General features: G+C 35.5%; 1 protein-coding gene across 28 annotated transcripts in view; it reads right to left on the minus strand.

The window, feature by feature from the left end:
- TRIP12 (thyroid hormone receptor interactor 12) overlaps positions 1 to 20,322 on the minus strand; it is a 137,903-nt gene that overhangs the window by 86,997 nt on the left and 30,584 nt on the right. For all 28 annotated transcript variants that reach the window (XM_074314508.1, XM_074314592.1, XM_074314570.1 and 25 more), the window contains exon 2: positions 12,548 to 12,694. In XM_074314508.1, the coding sequence (XP_074170609.1) occupies positions 12,548 to 12,645 (98 nt within the window). In that variant the 5' untranslated portion in view covers positions 12,646 to 12,694. The remainder of the gene's footprint in view (positions 1 to 12,547; positions 12,695 to 20,322) is intronic.

Here is a 20,322-nt window from a genome sequence, read left to right on the forward strand (position 1 = left end):
ATTGATTCTAATTTTAAAAATCACACTTAAAACAACTTTATCCATTCAAAGCTAGGCAGCTTTGTGATAATATTCAGTTACATATTCAAATGTCAATCCTAAAAAAAAGTCATAATACATCCCCAATAAATCTCAGTAGTAATTAATATTCATTTTCTTTTGTCAACAGAAATTGATCGGCATCAACCTAACATTGGTTCCACTGTAGAGGTAGCAGTCCGCCTCTCTTTTTAACCCAAAGACACTGTTCTCTGGCCTTAAAATACATCTAACTTTATACCCATCCAAACCTACTCCTGAATTTTTTCCATGGCCTTCCAAACACCTTCAATGAACTAAAGAATTTACCAAAAAAAGTAACTATCCAATCATCTTAGAAACTGAGGTTCACAAAAGTGGCTTAAGTCCAATAATGTCCAGTGATCTGATTATACCTTTCCTGAAATTATTTTAAGTGTCATATTCTCACCGAGGACTGGTTAAAAATATATTTGTAAAATACTGTAAAATACTGATTATTACTCTCCTTCTGCCTGTTGTTTAGCATGGTCTTAACACATTTTCTGTAAAGGGTAGTAAGTACTTTCAGCTTTGTGAGCAATATCATGTGTCAAAAAACAGGTACAAACTACATACATAAATCTGCATGGCTATGATCCAATCAAACTTTTATGTACAAGAACAGGCAGTAGGCTGAATCTGTCCCTTGGGTCACAGTTTTCCAACCCTTGGCTTACCACAAGAGAAATAGGCAACCAGATGAGACCTTAAAGTAACAATGTGGAGTGTCCCCAAGTGGAGCTCTATTTTATTATACCCATTTATAAATTATTAATGCTCAGACTGCTATAAACCTCCATAAAATAATGCCCGATCTAGAATAGCCAATTGGAATATCACAGTATTCAGCACTAAATGAACCTTGATGCCTCCTTTTAGTTTACCAACTCCCTCATTTATCAAACCTTAATTCTCAACATCAGTTTTTATTAAAAAGCGTAACTGTTTAAGATCCATCAAAATTTATATTCACTATAAATCAAATTTGCAAACGCAGCACAGTAAAATTCATGACAAACTCTTAGGTAGCACCAGAATGAGCCCATTTAGTAAATTACAGCCCAAGGACAGGTGGGTGGGGTGGATGGGTATGGGTGTAGGTGTGGGTGTAGGTGATTCAGGAGCTTCTATATCATGTAAGGGTGTTCCTGAAATAAACTCATGTTGTGCAAAATCACCCACTAAAAATAACTGGGCTAATGGTGAAAATAAGACTGGGGACAGAGTGCTCAAACCTATTATTTTTCTAAGGGGAGTCCTAACAAAAACATCATCAATTTTAATAAAAGATTAAATCTCCACTATCATTTGCACCAATAATCACAGTTGGTCCACTCTTTGGAGTCTTATTTTTTGTACTTTCTCCTGTAAGTGTAAACTTTTAAAAAGGTTTGAAGACCAGCTTCAACAAAATTAAAAATACACTTCAAGGGGAGACTTTCCATTTTGACATTTTCTTTCTTTATAAAAACAGGAGTAAATGGTTTTGAGCTTCCTGAAAATGTTTAACACAGTACAGAGTGTAGTGGTTCTGGAAACCACTGAACTAGCTATCCTGCACTACATGATTTGTTTAAATCATTTCTGCAAGATTTTCAGATTTTTCATAAAATCTTCATAGATTACCAAATCTTCTTTAATTGAAAGCTCTATACCCATTTCAGTTCCTATATTAACAATGTAAGGAAAACTGCCTGGGAACCAATGCTACTTCCATGTTATATTGAAATCATTTTCCTATTTTTCAAATGTATGTGGGCCAACTCACATTAAAGAAACCCACGTTGCAAAAGAACAGACTATAATCAGCTCTGGGTTGTATGTTTTCAAGATTAACTTGAAAGCAAGTCTCAAATGCCTATGGTTCACCTTTGCACAAATCATAGTGACTGCCCCTTTTAAATACTTTAATTTACTTTTACAGGTTATTTAGTAAAATCCTTGGTAGTTCAAAGTATTAAAAACCATCTCTAGTCCAAAAGATATCTAAGAGGCCAAAACCTTGTATCAAAGAACACATTCTTATCTTAATATTAGGCAAAATGAGCAAAATGGGTTACATTAGCTAGTTACTTCCTTATATTACAGGTCTTCAATTTTGTTTAAAATTAATTTCTATGCCAGACATATTCACAACTCAAATACATGTACATATTACCAAATATAAATGATCTGGGGCTTAATTACATCTTCGAGTTTATGTGTAAACAGATATACACATTTTTATGCTTTTGTATTTTATTTTAAAAAGCATGAAATTATTACATTATAGTTTTGTCTTCCAAAAACTAAATCCTTTGCTTGTAACACTATAAAATCCATGTTATAAATAAGCCACTGACTTTCAATAATTAAGGTGGCAAGTTCATTTGATCCACTTTAAACAAAAAACTAATGTTCTCTACAAAATGAACTGTTTTTTGTTTTTCTATTTTGATCACAAAACTGAAGCTGATTAGTCTGACCAATGTTCCTATGTTTAGTTATGGCAAAATGCTAGACCAAATGATTGTGTAGTTTAAAGAACTCCTTGTTTATCTTACAAAGCAGTGTTTTTAAACATCAGTGGTTCCTCCTCTAGGGAGCATTTTGAAAACATTATGTTGGGGAACAAGAGTGTTATTAGCATTTAGCAGGTGTGAACTAGAGGTAGGAGACTTCATGCAACGCACAGAACAGTCAGACACAATGAAAAACTGTTACTTTAGTGCTGGTAATATATGGAGACCTTATGAAAAACTTGAAATCTGGCCGTGACATAGGTGAAAAATGGGCTTATAATTTCTCAGATTTGTTTTACATGATTCTTATGTTAAATTTTCCAGCAATGCTTGGGAATCAACAAAAGATTGCATTTGTTTTTTATAGCTTTACTAACAGTCATGCATCATTTTGAAAAAGTCCACAATGAAAATGCTGCTTATGGCATTTAAGTCTGTTGTTGTGGTTGTCACATTCAATAAACTGAAATACAGATGCAAGCATCTGAATATAATGTCATCTTGTATCAATGTACCCAAGAATTTCCCTGAGATAGTTATTTTGTTATCAATTGTTTTACAATTGCTTGTTTATTTTTACCTTTGTAAAATTCTCATACATTATGTTGATGATTTTAAACAGCTTGGGCCGGCAGTTTATGTATTTCTTAATTCAAGACACTAAAGGGGCATCATACTAAAGATATTACATTATATGATATACATTATAGAGTGCGAGCATCAAGAACGACTGTACCAAGCTACTCGTTTCAACAGATATGTCAGGTTTGCCAACTCAAATATTAGCAAGTCATGGCAGGGCATATAAATATGAATGACACACAGTCTCGTCCCTGTCCTCAAAGAGGTCAGAGTCTCATAAAACAAAGTGATCTACCAGGTTAATTTCTCCCAACAAAAGGAGAAATTAACTTCTAGCAGAAAAATACAAGCTTTATAGACCACATGGAATTTGAACCACACCCTGAAGGATGAAAAACTGAGGAAAAAGAGCATTCCAGTCAAAAGCAGAATATAGACAAAGGTAGAAACAGGAAATTATGAAACCCTATTGGTACCCGGTAAATGATAAGAATTTCCCTGAGTACAGGTACATTAGGAAACATGGTTGAAAGGACAGGTTAGGGCCTAAATGCCTCGTGGAAGGATCTCGATTTTTGTCCTTAATAACAGTTTGTAATAACAGATTGACAGGGTTAGAAGTAGTTAGCCAAAAGCAAAAATTGTATATGTTCGTTCTCTGGTCAGCCAGCTCCATGTCTGGGAGTGTACTTTCTTTTACTAATAAACTTCTGCCGTTCATGCTACACCAAAAAAAAGGGGGAAAAATTATATATGTTCAATGATATGGGTATATTAAGAATGGGTGAGTAAACTACAGCACATACGTTATTGTGTAAAAAGGCAGAGGGATTGAATGTAATCAAAGCCATGTGAATTTTATACAGCTCAATTTACTTTCACTCCCACATTTCACAAATAAGGTAGTTTGGTAATGAGTACAAACACCAAGAAAGTTAAAAGTAAATTAGTGATTAGCAACACATTAGTGATGCAGTACTGAGAATTTCATGAACTACATTGGCTTTTATAAATACCTGGGTAAAAACTGAGATGACCACAGAATAAATACTTTACAAGGTGTGATTATGGGATAAGCATTATACCAATTCTTTAAATACATTATCCAATTTAATCCTCAAAGACACCCAAGGCATGAATATGCTTCCATTTTAAATATTTAGAAAGTGAGGCTTGCCCAAAATCACACAGCTCCTAGGCAGGAAAAGTAAGATTGAGTCCAAGCACTCCAACTCCCTAAACCTGAAACACCACAGCTAATCTAGGGGTTCAGTGGTCAAAGCAAAAGGCCTGCATCTATGATTAGTAAATTTTTCCTATCCATGCTGATAGTTCTGCCCCTAATTGCAAACAGGTAAAAATAAATGCCTTAAGGCTTTAGAGATGGTATATATGAGAAAAATGGAAGGAAACATGTTTTCTTTTCATCTTTGAAAAAGGAGTCCTCCTGCTTCCTTTTGCTTTCTGTATTACATAAGAAAACAGCCTTCCATATGTGATGCTAAAACTCGCTGTTCAATTACTGAAGCAGCATTTGTATACGCATTCATTTTTTAAGTCACACTGATGTTCTTCTAGGAAAGCATTCTGAGTCTGAGAGAACACTTGTAAAAAGTGGTGTGAACATCAGATTCCCTCAATCCTGAGGGACGTAAGAATCAGAGGAAATCATCAGTTAAGGATATTAAATAATTTATGCAGCTGACATGCTTATGATGTGACTTTTGGAAAAAATTTCACACTTGATGATTAAAGCAAGAAATATATACTGCAAAGAAAATTGTAAGATGTAAAATATGACTTTGTTGGTCCAATAGAGAACTTAATACGGTACTATTAAAAATCCAATGTACATAACTTCCAACTAGAAAAAAGTAACCTCTGTTCCTCCTTAGACCAAGGCAACCATGCCACTATTTAACACAACACTATGTAAATCTCGCCTTCCAGCTGCAAGGCCTGATGGGACAGGCTAACCTTCTCAGCATTCATTACCAAAGCAGTGCGAAAAGTAGAAGAGTGTATGTACCCATGGTTCTGCAGCTAAGATTCACCACTGACGAAAGGAGCCAGACCCAAATTACCTGGCCAACCCTAGAATAAATTGTTTTTAAAAATGATTTCAATTTAGTCCTAAAAAACAATGACGGTCTTTTCACATCACAGCATGTCTCCCCTTAACATTCTTCTCCTCCAAAAGATGATGACACTTGACCTTCCATCTGAGCAAAGGTCAGGATAAAAAAAGAGAAAGAACACAAAAAAAAAGAAATATAAAAAAAGGCTACCATACTGGTTAAGCAAGTAAAATGAAGAGAACACATCATATCTATGGCTATGTTGTACTAAGTAAAATTTAGGGAAACAAACAGACTGTTGTAGATATGGCAGTAAGAATTAAAAAATGATGTTTAAATAGCCTGTGGTAGCTATAATGTGCTGTTTACAAATATTCTATTTCTCCTCTTTCCAGAAACATGGTAGAATGGTATCTGCTGAACCACTTGGAAGTTACATGCAGCCATGTAACTTCCTCTGGTCAAGGGAATGTGAGTGGAAATGAATCACTTCTGGGGGAAGCCTTAGAGAGCACGAGGGCAATTCACGGTTTTATCTTGTCACAAGTAATGTTACCTGACTACCTAAACATTCAGACATGGAGCAGAGAGCCTCCAGCTGATCCAATGTATGGACACATTTCCTAGTGGCTACACTGTTATATGAATATTTAGGAGCTGTCTGTCACTAGAGCATAATCTAGCCCCCTTGTTACACAGCCCATTTAAACCAAGCCTTAGTTCAACTTTCCTTCACTTTAATCGTCTTTTCATGACCATTTCAGCAAAAGAAGTCACATTTCTGTGCTTAGAAATGCCAAGGAAATAAATCTCCTTATTTCTACCCCACCCAAATATTTGCTGAACACCTACTACTTATTATCAAAGTTCCAAGTGACATAGAAAAATGAGGAAAAAGTCCAAACTCTGGAAGTAACTAATGATTCCACGTGTCAAGTAGAGACAAACAGAGGTACACGTACCATCTGCTTTGCAACTGCTTCTTCAGCCTTCAGAGCCCAAATCAACGAGGTCATCCTCTAGAAATATTTCTTTCCTGACTCTAATAATCCCCTACATGCCCATTTTCCAAACTGAGTTGGAACTGCTTGTGACAAAAGCTATTCTACTCTCAACTTTATAACTATCACCTGGCACAGTGCTTATAAGCATGGTGTTCTACAAACGGATAAATACAATTTTATACTGAGTTTGTATTACATTAAGGCAGGACTTTATTAAAATAATGCATGCGTATCTCCAGAATCAAAACAGCTAAATAATGAAGTCTAGAGAAGGCAAGCGTCAATACCGCTCGAATAAACTAAGGAACTGAAACTTGTTAGAACTTTTATATACACACTCTCTAATATATTTGCTTTTCTGTCTGTCCATCTTCTTCCATAGGCAAGAGACATGCAGTTGGGGAAGATACACAACTTCCCTTTGCTACCAGAAAGGAAAAAGCTTCCAGTATTTCCCACTTTGGATCATGACCACTTGAGTCCAATCACCGAGCTCAGAAACATGGACGACTGCAGATTCTGCCAGCTCTGGCAAAAAGCTAGGCAATAAGTAGCCAGGAACAGAGTAAAATCACATTGGAAAAAATTAACTACCATTTGAAATGCATGAGTGAAGAACTGAGGGAAATCATTCCACAAAGAGGGTTACTGCTGTAAGAGGGGCTACTATGTGTTGAACAGATTAGAAGGTCAGTTCACCTGTATACTAGCACAAAAGGAGATTAACATTTGCAAAAAAGTATCCTCCTCAAAAGTAAGATTAATGCAATTTTTCCTTTTCAAATTAGCAGGAAGATGCAAAATGGAGATAATACAAATAAAATAATGAGAAAAACACTCTTTTTCCAAATAGTGTTAAGTAAATTGTAGAAAAAAAATTTACTTGAAACAAGTTAACCACAGAAAACTCACTTTAACGAAAGAAATTTCATTTCCGGGGACCTATCCTTAAGAGATACCTAAAATGCAAGCATTTAACATAAGTAAAAACTTTCCCCATTGCAATCATTTAACTATCCAAAAACTGAAAATCATGGAAAATATGTATACTCAGTAAACGTGACTATTTATAAACAATTATGACATGAGAACATGTTAGGATGCTGATTTTTTTTAAAAAGCAGGATCCAAAACTCGATTTAAAGTAATCAGCTACATGCTAAATTGTATTTTAAAGAGATAAAAATCAAAATGCTAACACAGACATCTCTGAATGATAATTTTTTGTGTGTTTTTTTTTGTATCCCATCCTTTTGAAATAGTTTTTGAAGCAAAATATAAATCTTTTTCTTTCTGTATAATAAATGCTGGCTGTAAATAAAAATATCTCTGCTATGACAATGTTAACAAAAAGCTATAACTTACAGATCTCATACTGAGTTTTTATGCAGTAATAGTTATTAAAAATTGCAGACAAATTTTTCAATGGGGGTGGAGATGTGGGTTAGATTGGATTCAAGCATTGCCTCACACCATTAAAAAATTTGACAGATTACAGAAAATAATTTGACACCATTAAAAAATTTGACAGATAACATAAAAATAGAACCATAACAGAAAAGAGAAGAAAATTTTATTCTTAGGATGGAGAAGGCAAAGGAAGAAAAGAAACAGAGTTGATAAACGTGATTATCTAGTTTTTAATATATCCATAAATTAAAACAAACCATAACAGGTAATAAGACTTGCAAAAATATTTGCTTGTGTCACTAGGTTGATACCCTTCCCATAAAGGGCTCCAAAAAAAGAATAAGCATCTCCTAATTAAAATAGACAAAAAACAATAACAGACAACTCACAAAATAAGTAAAAATGGCCAAAATGTGGGAAGATATTCAACTCTATAGTAACCAAGGAAATGATAACTTTAACCAAAAGAATCATTTTCTCCACAAATTTTTATTAAAAATGGTATGCTGTCTTAATTAGGATATGGAAAAATTGGTGCTCTCACAAAGTATTAGAGTATAAATTGGTCCAATCATTCATAAATAAATAAATAAATAAATAAATCAGTTTGTTCTTTCTGAAAGACAATTTCGTAATTTGTTACACCAGAATATTCATACCCTAAGGTCCTATAAACCCATTTATGAAATTTAACTTGATAAAATCAGAGCCGTGCTCAAATGTGACAGACATAGCAATGTATTTGACAGCAAAAAATTGAGGGAAAAAACTAGAGGCCTAAATTTAAATCATGGGATTTTATATCCAACAAAAACCAAGGAGCAAAAATAGTAGAAATATTAATCACCGTTATCTCGGGATGGTCAGATTAAAATTATCTTATTTCTTTTAATTTTCCTGAAGCTTCTCAATTTTCTATTATCAACATGCTGTGTTTTTATAACAAAAACAACATCAAAGAAACTATTACTACAGCAATCTTAACCAAAGTTGCTATAAAATTGAATTCAATCCCACCATTGCCATTTGAAAACAAGAAAAAGCACATGATATAATGAAAATGCTACTGCATGGCCAAGAGGGAGGGAGAGCCTACAAATACCTGTGCTAGAAGTGGAAAAGGCTAGGAAGTATCCCTGAGAGCAAGCCAACAGAGAAGCAGTGGGAGTGATTTCCTAAAGAAGAAAAAGAGAACAGAAAAGAGAGGAACAGATCAGCTATAGCCCAAAAACTTATGGAAAAAAGGAAAAGAGAAAAATAATAGAAGAGGAGTAAGATGTCTAGTTCAATTATGAAAAGAGATGAAGGATGAGTGAAAAAGAAGAGGGAACAATCAGGAAAAACTAATATAATCCCAAAAATCCAACTTTCTTTTATCTTAAGGATGAACAAAACCTCTTCTATTAAAAAAAAAAGTAAGAGCCAGCCCGGTGGCTCAGGTGGTTGGAGCGCCGTGCTCCTAAAGCCAAGGTCGCCGGTTGGATTCCCACATGGGCCAGTGAGCTGCACCCTCTAGAGGCAGGATTGTGAACAACAGAGCTGGGCTGCCGTGAGCAGCCGGAGGGCGACTCGCAACGGGACTGCAAGCCTTGTAATACCAGCAGGGGTGAGGGAGCTGTGTCCTACAAAACTAGACTGAGAAACAACAGCTTGAAGGGGAGTGGTGGAAGGGAGGAGGCGTAAGAAAGTGAGGTAGGGAGATTTAAAAAAAAAAAAAAAAAAAAGTAAGTAACCTTGATTTGGGGGAAGGTCACGGGAAGAAATCTAAGCAAAGAAGACAAGCTTAATCCAAGTTTGGAAGAAAACAGAATGGATCAAAAATGAATGAACTTATATAAAAACTTCTACCAGGGAAAATCTGCCTCTTAAATTCTAAATTGGATGAGTTAATACTCTCAATTATAAGTACTTCATACCTTCCTCTAAGGCAGGGGTGTCCAAACTGTGGCCCACAATCCATTTTTTATTGGCCCGCAGCAAATTCCAAAAATATATTTAGTTTACTTAAATAAACCAGGTGAGGCAATACGTACTTCACTTCGAGTGAGTGGCCCGGCTGTTTGTGTATTTTACCGCATATGGCTCTTGGTAAAAAACGTTGAAAAAAGTTTGGACAGCCCTGCTCTAAGGCCTTCATCATATGGTCCAAGTGGTTTGTGCAGTAAAAACAGTTTGGCACAATGAAAAGAATCACTGACTTCCGAGTCAAGAGTTCGGGAACCGAGTCCTCACTACATACCAGCTGAGTTGAGCAAGAAACCTACCACATTTATTAAACAGGAGTTACATACTTAGCACACAGCTTCTGTTGAGTCTCAATTGAAAGAATACATATAAAATATTTTTTAACTTAAAATACTCCACCAGTGCTGTTGTAGTAGCAGATGTTGTTATTCTTACCATTTTTGAATCACTATTTCTATGATAAGACCAAGTCCACTGTTTTTTGGAAACAAAAGCCACAATAACATTTTACTTAGGAAAAGTAAGCACAGGAGTCAGATATGAGAATAAAAATATAATTTTAATTGCTCTCTCCCAATTAATCCCAATCCTCTCACTCCCAAAAATCATGAACGGTTTCTCAGAGGTTAGATAACTGCTAGTAGAGCACACTTCTACTGGGGCTTCAATAGTTAGTCTGGGGTTTGATGAAAAGGTCCCTTCCACGAGCAAATATATCAAGCTGTCTAAGAAGGCAAAATGAAATTCTGATGAGCAAATATCTTCTAATTTGCATTCTTAGTCAAACTGATAAAATTTTTTGGCTAAAGTTCTAAATTTCTAGATCCTGATAATTATACTAATCTACATAAAAAACAGGAAAAACCTATAGACTACATACACAAACTTATTACTAAATTTGGTATAGCCACACAACTGAACATAAAGACTTTAAAAGTCATGTTTTTAAGCACTTTTTAAGGACACAGAAAATGACATATATGATAAAAGTTTAAAAAAGTGACTACGCCCTCTTTTGTGTACTACTTTTGTGGGGAAATGTTTTCTGAAGACATGTAAAAGTTGAAATTGTGAGAATTGAAATGAGACATTATTGAAAAGGAGGAGGGATTAAAGCTCTAAAATCCCTAATTACATTTTGCTTTATGCTCTTTGGCCTGTTTTCAGCCATTCCAAACGCATTTTAAAATTCTATTCTTTTCCTTCAAAATTGAGCATATAACTTATTGGCTTAAACTATGTGAACTACAATGATTTGTCATTCTGTAAATCTGAGTTCCATCTTGATTACAACTTTCTTATGTATACAAAGGCATTTTAATCACTAGTATCAAGTGAAACTAGTATTTCCATTTGTTTCATGCCCATACCTTTAAAATATATAATACAGTATGTAAATAATTTTACATGACACTGATTTGTAGAAAAGATAATGATGCCAAAACATCACTGTAGATTTTAGAAACAAGGTACCATGTAGCAGCCCAAAATGTTTGTCAGTCATGTGCAAGAGTCCAAATATAACCTCAGGATTAATCATGTATGAAGCTGTAGTTGTTCAAAAGGTACAAGTTACTTATGAGCACATACGTATACATACACACATACATGCAATAAAAAAAGACTAAGGAGAAATATGTCATGTAACTGGTTAAGAGTGGATTGTGGAACTGCAATGCTTTTCTTTACACTTTTCTGTGTTTTCCAAATTCTCTAAAATATGTAACATTTTTATAATGGGGCAGTGATATTTTTTACTCAATAGGATAAAGTGTGGTTGCTCCAAAGAATAAGCTAAGTCAAAAACAAAAAAACAAAAAACAATCTCAGACATAACTTTTTACTAAGCATTACGCTAAGAGCTTAACATGCTAGACAATACTGAAACTAACCAATAACCCCATGAAATAGGTATCCCACTATGTGAACTAAGAAATTGAGGCTTCCTAAAAAATTTAACTAAAGGACACACAGCTATATTTAATGGCAGGGGCAGAAATTGCACACAAAACTGTACTAATCCAAAGGCCACATGCTCAACCACTAAAATAGCCTAACGTCAAGATGTTTCAGTTTATTCTTCACATTTGACATTAAAAAGTTTTTATAATTTACTGAAATATACATATATACACATATATATACATATATATGGATGTGTGTATCTCTCTCTCTCTCTCTCTCTCTCTAGTATTGCATCGGGTAATCATGTTAAAATTTAGCAATTATTTATTGCAAGCTAAACAAGATTGACCCATGGAACGGAAAATAAGGCCTTGCAAGTAAAGTTCTGAGTACCTTACACATAAAATGAGTCCTTGGATAGATCAGACACAGAATTTTACATTCAAGAGAAACCATCTGATTCTTCACACTACTTCCTATACAACTACTCCAACTAAAAAGACCAGTTGAAAACCAGATCACTAAGAAAATGATGTGAACTGATGTGCTAACAAGTCAGACTGCCTCACCAGCCTGTCAGCATCCATGTTGTCAGAAAGATGAGGAAAAAACTCAAAAGCTAAGTACCAAAGGTCAAGATCTTAAATTAAAACAAATGAAGCTTCCTTTCAATAAAGTAAATAAAGTCAACATATACATAAAGAAGGGACCACAAAGGATTGAAAGATGTGTTGTACCATGTGTTTAGGAAGTGAAGATAAAGAGAAAGGGTGAACAAAACATGACATTCCATATACTGACACTTAAATTAGATTTTTGATAATGTCAATGAATGAGAATTATTTTTCTGAGCCTGGCATATTTGGGAAATGACTAAAGAATTGCTTTGAATTCCATTTTTACTTGTTACTTGGCTCATGAATTAGGAAAATATTACCCATTTGTAGTGAACAATTCAAGTTCTGGTTTGAAAAACAATGAGGTTTTAAAAAATATTTTCTTTTATTCCCAATTCCTTTTCAAATTATGATTAAATACATACCTTCCTCCTATTGAGTCGTCTTGTGGTTGGGCCCCGGCAGTGTTCCTCTGTGAACGTCGCAGTGACCCCCCTGGATTGTTATTAGGCCGGTTGGACATTGGCACCTCTCTCTTGAAGGGACATACCCTTTCTAGACACTACCATTCACTAAAAGGAAAAAACATGAGAAAAAAATATCAGCTATACCTAGTACAACACAGAAAACAAATAAAGAGCACCAAAGAAGAGGGGGAAATTTTATGTAAACATTTTGATTGTAGTCTGCACAAATGCTGCTCTGCCTTATTAAACTAAGTCTGATTAATGTGTTATAAAATGTCAGGAATTGACCAAATTCAAGGCATTGAGGTCCAGAACGCAGCACCTAAAATTAATAGGATTTTTTTCATAGAACACCCAGGAAATTCCCATTCAGAAAAAAAAAAAAAAAAAAAGCACAGGGGCCGGCCCAGTGGCTCAGGCGGTTAGAGCTCCCTGCTCCTAACTCCGAAGGTTGCCGGTTCGATTCCCACATGGGCCAGTGGGCTCTCAACCACAAGGCTGCCAGTTCAATTCCTCGAGTCCCACAAGGGATGGTGGGCTGCGCCCCCTGCAACTAAGATTGAACACGGCACCTTAAGCTGACTGCCTCCTGGATGCCTCAGTTGGTTGGAGTGCGTCCTCTCAACCATGAGGTTGCCGGTTTGACTCCCGCAAGGGATGGTGGGCTGTGCCCCCTGCAACTAGCAACAACAACTGGACCTGGAACTGAGCTGCGCCCTCCACAACTAAGACTGAAAGGACAACAACTTGACTTGGAAAAAGCCCTGGAAGTACACACTGTTCCCCAATAAAAGTCCTGTTCCCCTTCCCCAATAAAATCTTTAAAAAAACAGCACAAATAGAAACGTCCTATCTTTGTTTCCACATTTTTAGTACTGTATAGAAAAGGGCATTGCACCTAAAGTCAGAATACCTTGGCTCAAGTCCTGTGATAGAACAGGTATTAGAGAGTCTGCCTCTGTACAAACCACAACCTCTGGCCTTAGATTCCTCAGCCACAGAGTAAGACACGTCATGACTACTTCACAGTAGTGCTGTGAATAACAAATGGAATCATAAATACAAAGGAAACCATGAAACTATCATATCTTAATGGAGAAATGAGGAGAAAGCAGCTCAAGTACAGTAAACTGAGAAATGGTCCCAGATATCTTCCATTTCAATATCAGCTGTGCTGGTTATGACATTGGACAAAAAAAACTTAACCTCTAGATTTTGTTTGCCTCTTCTGTAAAATCACTATGTCGCCTCAGAGTTGTTAGCAATAATAAACTGTGAAGGTACTTGTAAGCGTAACTTACGAACTTAGCTCAAAGTACAGTTCTGAATCAATCTGAATTTTCTATCTTTCCATAAGAAACTGAATTATATTAAAAAGTGCTGACATTTCAAGAACATCAGTTTAGTTTCACTGATATGCCAACATGCCAACATTACTATCACAGAAAGAATTACGATTTGCATAAATCAAACCTATCACAATTTTTCTTAAACCTCCACACTCCAAGTAGAGTTCAAGGAAAGGAATGATCCTACGACATCAGAGAAACTAGCGCCAAAGAAAATGTAAACTAATCATAACTAAATCTATTACTGGATTGTTTTAAGAGATTCCATGCACTACAACAGGAGAAAGTGGGTGTCCTTTTGCGTTCCATGTTGACCCCTTTCAGTAGAAAGGACAGTGTATTTCTGTCCCACATCAATTAATACACTAAACTTTGGTCAGAGTTTAAATTACTAATGTAATTACTGTCAATTTTAGAAAGGAAGGAAATATGCAAACATTAAGAGAAATGTACTAATATAGAAAGAGCTCCCCAAGATATGTTAGGGGTAAACAGTATAAAGCTCCCATCTGTGTGTATGTATATTAAAAGGGCTTACTTACTAATCTTTATAAATTGTCTACACGTTGAAAATTGATGGAAGGATTCATAAAACAGATCGTTAATAATACTCACTGCATTTGAGAAAGAGAACTGGGGGTCTGAAGTTTGACATAAACGAAGAGTCGTTTTTGATATAGTATTTTCCCTCTGTAAGCAATAAGGTAGGTCACTGCAGCACAGTAATTACAAATGAGGGTTCTGCAATCAAGCTGCCTCTGGCTGAGTCTGAACCCTGACTTCAACATCATCAAGTTTTAAGACCTTGTACATATACTTTTCTGTGCTTCAGTCTATCAAATGGGGACAAAGAATTTAACCTCACAGAGCAGCTGTGAGCATTATATGAGAAAACCCATGCAAACCACTTAACACAGTGCTTATCATATAGCATGGGCTCAATACATACAACATTTATTCAAAAGAATAAAAAGACTTGTGGTAAAATAATATTCGGGGGGAAATTTCACGATAAAGACCACTGAGTTTTAAATTTCTGAATTTTAAATTTCTAGAGTCAACATGAGTTTTCAATTTCTAGCAATGTAGTTTCAAAAGTGAATTTTGCTACAAAGATAACAATTAAAAACATAATGTTTTTAATTAAGGGTGAGCATCACAATCACCTGGGAAGCTTTGTCAAAATATTAATGCCTAGCCTCTGTCTGCCCTCAAGATTCTGATTCAGGGGGTACAGAAATTAGAGACGGATTTTACAAGAGCTCGCTTGGTTGTACTGCATTAGAACAACTGCATCCCATTAAATAAAAGGCCAGACTATTTCAGAATTCATTCAAGAAGTTTTACTACTTCCAATACCATCTCAGTGCTTTCACTTGGACCCTAAACAACATAGATACAAGAGAATAGCATGTGACTACTGCTTTCACTATCATTAAGCAAGGTTGGTAGATCTCACTTGCCCACTTCCCTATTTAAATGCCTACTGTATGTCAGGGGTGCTAAGTCATTCAAATGAGTATGTCACACTGGTTAATTTGACCTGTAGTTACACCAAAGTAACCTTAATAATGCTCCCAACATCTTCAGAGCTTGTTAACGAGAATCATTATCAGCCAATAGTCCATGTAGGAATAATTCTTGAGATTTAAGAGAGTAAGATGGCAACTAAGAAGACAGTTATTTATCAAAGGGATGGCTGCTTTTAAAGCACAAGATGATCTTTAACAGGAGGCCAGACTTGGTTAAACTTTAGAGTTTGAATTCCCAAAATAGGATCTCCCCTCTGCCAGGTATCAACAAATCCAGAGCTGGAAAGGCCCCACAGGGACGATCAAGTTCAACACCTTACATTACAGACAAATCCAAATGAGGAAAGTTCAAATCACGTGTTGAGGACCCAGTCCTCTGAATCCTGATACTAAGGAGCCCTACCCCCTCCAGAGATCACCACTATCTCAACTTCAGCCAAAATTGAACTCCTCCAGATAAGAGCTCAGAAGTTTGCACCATTCAATTTCTTTATGTGAATATTCTGTACATATTGACCAATTAATTATGCCTACCATATTTTATTCATTAAAATTTAAAACACACACACAAAAGTGAGTTATACTAATATAAAAACTATATTGCTAGAATTCGTGTTAATAACCTGAAATGAATAGAAATTCAACATTCCATCTTAATTGGCTATCTCATAATATTGAAACTAGAAGCTTTAAGTCCAGCCATTAATAACCTATCAAGTCCTGCAATATACTACCTTTCTAAACATGGATATATCTTCATTTCTGTGAAAATCATCACCAAGATTTTTCACCTTTGATATTAAGTCCTAAAGCAATGAAATAAAATAACAGCATGTATGACTTTGAATTCAATAGAAAAAGTACAAAAACACTAATGGATATGTTCAAGATTGAAAACAAGCTCACGAGGACTGTTCACAGTTCTAAGCATACAACAAACCTACTCACTGTTCAAGTTAAACAGCACTTGAATTTTAGGTGAAAGCATTTAGCTTTTCAGGCAAACAGAACTTCAGGAAAAGCAATTGTGTACTAATCTACATTTAAAAACACATTCTTAAAATTTTCTAAGGATATTCTTTCAAGGAAATTTCAGCTGCAAACATTTTGGAAATTGATTTTCCTGTTCATAACTCAAAATCACAGGAGAGAGGTTAAGGCTAGGGAAAAAAAATTAAAAGAAAACAACCATTCATTTTGTGTAAAATTTTCAGAACACCAAGAAAAATCGATTGCAACATTTAACTTTACAATGTCATAGTTCTTCCTAGTCAAATAGCCACAAAGGTTAGTATTTATGCCGAATTTTTACCACATGAAGAAAATCTGATAGACTGGAGGACAAATCTCCAATGCAGTATAACCCAGAACAGAGTCATGAACGACCCCAGAGCAAGCTAATATGTTTATTCATGTAATCCCCACCTATTACCTATTTGATAGGCAACTCTAAAAACTGTAAGTTGTATTCTTTTCACTGTGAAGATGGTATTTTTTACAAAGCTAACACATACTTAAATCCTCCAGTGTCTACAAAAAGGTTTCAGCTTTCAGAATTGACATTTAAAGTGAATTTTATTTATCCAGTGTGTCCCCCACTAATTTTAGATGTGGTCCTCCAAGGAGACGTGGTTTGGCTTCAGATTATGAAACTGGAGTCTAATAACAACAGTAATAAACACAACTTGCATAGGACTTTATTCATGTTTATTCTAAAACAAGCAAAATTTAAACGTGCCAATGAGCCTCATAAGCCATTTTAATATTCCTACTTTACAAATAAGGAAACTGAAGTGTTACAAAATTAAGTAGCCTACACGCAACAAGGAACAGCATCCAGAACTGCAGACTATATTCAATCAAGGAAATGACTAGGTCTTAGGAGGCAGTATGATAAGTTAAACATACCAGGGGCAAATATTAAAGAACCCCACCATAAAACCAAAGTTATCCTTCCTTATAATAGAAGTCATTCTTGCTTAAGTACGAATGGCAAGGATTTCAAACAAGACTGTCTAAAATGGGAGTGAATAACTTTAAGCTTCCCTAAGAGCAAGGGATTGAGAGGTGCTGACATACAGAGGCAAACAAAGCTACCCCAGCTCACAAGGAGCTTACTGCTCTGTATCCCCTACAAGACTGACTACAAAACAGAATGCGAAGGCTCAAATCCCGGCTCTACTACTTAATAATGTAAGACATACAAGTACCTACTTTCATCCATTTTTTTTTTCCCACTAAACTAGAGATAATATTAACTTTAGGGTTTAAGTATTAGGGGAAATATATATAAGGCTGTTAAAATAGTGCCTGACACATGACAGCTGACATTTAATGAGTTCCTGTTAAGTACAATGAAGTGACTGGTCAATCTGGGAAAGGGGGTTAGTCCTCAGGTCCACCATCTAAGGAATTTGAGAGAGAAAAAATGACCAAAAAAAAATTCGTACAAAACCATTTGAGACCATTTGTATTTCACTCAGATTTAGGAAAGAGGTTTAAAACACAAAAAAGAAAATCCTAGCAGTTAGTATGCATGATATACAGTGGTACCTCGGTTTTCTAACGTAATCCGTTCCAGAAAACCTTTCGAGTTCTGAAACGTTCGAACACAGCCGACAGCTTCGCCTCAGGATCTTGCACTCAGTGGAAGCCACGTGACATGTTCAACTTCCAAGGTGTGTTAAAAACCCGAACCATTTACTTCTGGGTTTACGGCGTTCGTAAACTGAAATGTTTATCAACGGAGACATCTGAAAACCGAGGTACTACTGTACTGTATTTTGCCATGTATAATGTGCACTTTTTTGCCCAAATGTGTGAGAGCATTATACATGGGTACTACTAATTCCCTATCTATAAAACTTTTTAAATTTTTATTTATGCTTATGAGTCAAAAGTGTAACTCTAGAAATCAATAACAACATCCATATACAAAATAATACCCTGGAATATGACAATCGGTTTTATTGAACTTATGATGAACTTGCAATGACGAAGAGTTCTTGACCTTCTATGATATGATACGCAAATATCCTAAATGTGTTTCCAGTACACAAAATTTCGTGTACCTTTTATCTGTTCTTGTGTTTTTATTATTTGTTACATAACATTTCTTGTACTATATTAAAAAATAAATGCTAAAATACCTTTATAATACAAAATCAAGTAACTAAATGTAAACAAACAAAAATTTGAATTCAAATGAAACATTTTTTCCCCCTCAAAGTCCGGGCCAAAAACATGGGTGCGCATTATACACTGGAGCACCTTTTACATGGCAAAATACAGTAGTTACAACTCACGTCAAACTCAGTATATCTGTTACAGAATAGTGCAATGTGGTTAAATAACCTTTAATGAGCTAAACATTAGTTTGGATTAGGGAAACTAGGAGAAATTTACTGTTTTTTCCAGTTAATCAAAATCGTGTTGTAGAGAAATTAGGAGAGTAAGAGCCACTGTGCACAGGGAAAGGGGTAAATTATGTGAGAATGGGGATCTTTTAAGCATTTAATTCAATTTAGGGATATCAAATCCATTCCAACGTCATGATGGAGTATTTACAATGTGTAAAAATAGTATTTTCAAATCATATTTTGTTAACACTACAAAAGAGCATTTACTGAGAAAAATACAGGTTTTAGTGTGAATATTTTTAAAAAATGGTTACGGTAATTAATGTTATTCTGTGCTTACCAAATACCAGGCAAAACGTCTTTCATTTAGTTTTCACGACAACCTTACAAATTGGTACTGGAAATAACCCTTAAGAAGCTGTGGCACACAGTAAGTTAAATTAACCCTAAAGCCACGAAGCCAATAGGTAACAGGACCAGCGCTCAAACAGGTCAAACCTAAAGTCCATGCTCTTTATGGCAATGCTATATGCTTTAACAAATAAAGAAAAATAATTATACTTTTTAAAAAGTATAATTTAAAACATTAGAGAACAATGACAGTCCAAACGTAGAGGATTAGCCATAGGAAACCTTTTACGTTTCTTTGAGAAATTTAGTTTAGGTGACCAATTCTTAAATGAGTAATTATCGTAAAATATGCTAACTGATGAGAATATCAAAGGTAATACTGTAAACAAAGAAGAGGTGACTTAATTTTGCCATCAGCAGACTGAGAAGGTCCAGCTTAAAAGGCTAGAGCAGTGAGGAATTGTCCAAAGAAATGAGAGAAAGTCACAATGGAGGGATGGATGCTGACTAGTTCACTGGGACTGAAACATGGGATCAGGGAATAACATGGACCTAGAAATAAGTCTGGGCTGTACCAAGAAGGGCCTGAAACTAAATATTTGGGGTTTAAGATCTACAGATAAGGAGGCAGATCAACTATTAAGCTACCAAATAGACCTAAGTATACACGAGGTTCTGACAACAGTGGAAGGTGAAATAAAGAGATGGAAACCAAGAAATATTTCAAGAATACAATCTATACAATCAGAAAAGAAAGTCTAGGACTGTGGTTCTCAATCTTCAGCATGCATGTGAATTGAAACCACTAATCCAGAATGTCTACTGTGGGGGGAAAACCAGGAAGGTGGTATGGCAGACACCAAGCGGAGTAAAGTGCATAGGCAGAATTCAAGTGGCACAGAAAGAACACAAGAGACTGAAAAGTGTCCATCAAATTCAGAAACGTGTGCAAGGTGTTTCTAGAAATGCTGGGGGAGGAGAGTATATGGGTAAATTCAGTGCACAGGAAACACCAACTCTCCTCTGCAAATGCTGGGCGAAAAGAAATACAGAAGAGACAACAGCCAAGGAAGTAAAGGGAGGCAGAATTGACAGAGGCTGTGCATGCAGGAGTATACGTGATTTTTGTTTTTAAAAATAAA

This window comes from Rhinolophus sinicus, linkage group LG01 (genome assembly GCF_036562045.2).
Source record: "Rhinolophus sinicus isolate RSC01 linkage group LG01, ASM3656204v1, whole genome shotgun sequence".
NCBI classification, from domain to species: domain Eukaryota; kingdom Metazoa; phylum Chordata; class Mammalia; order Chiroptera; family Rhinolophidae; genus Rhinolophus; species Rhinolophus sinicus.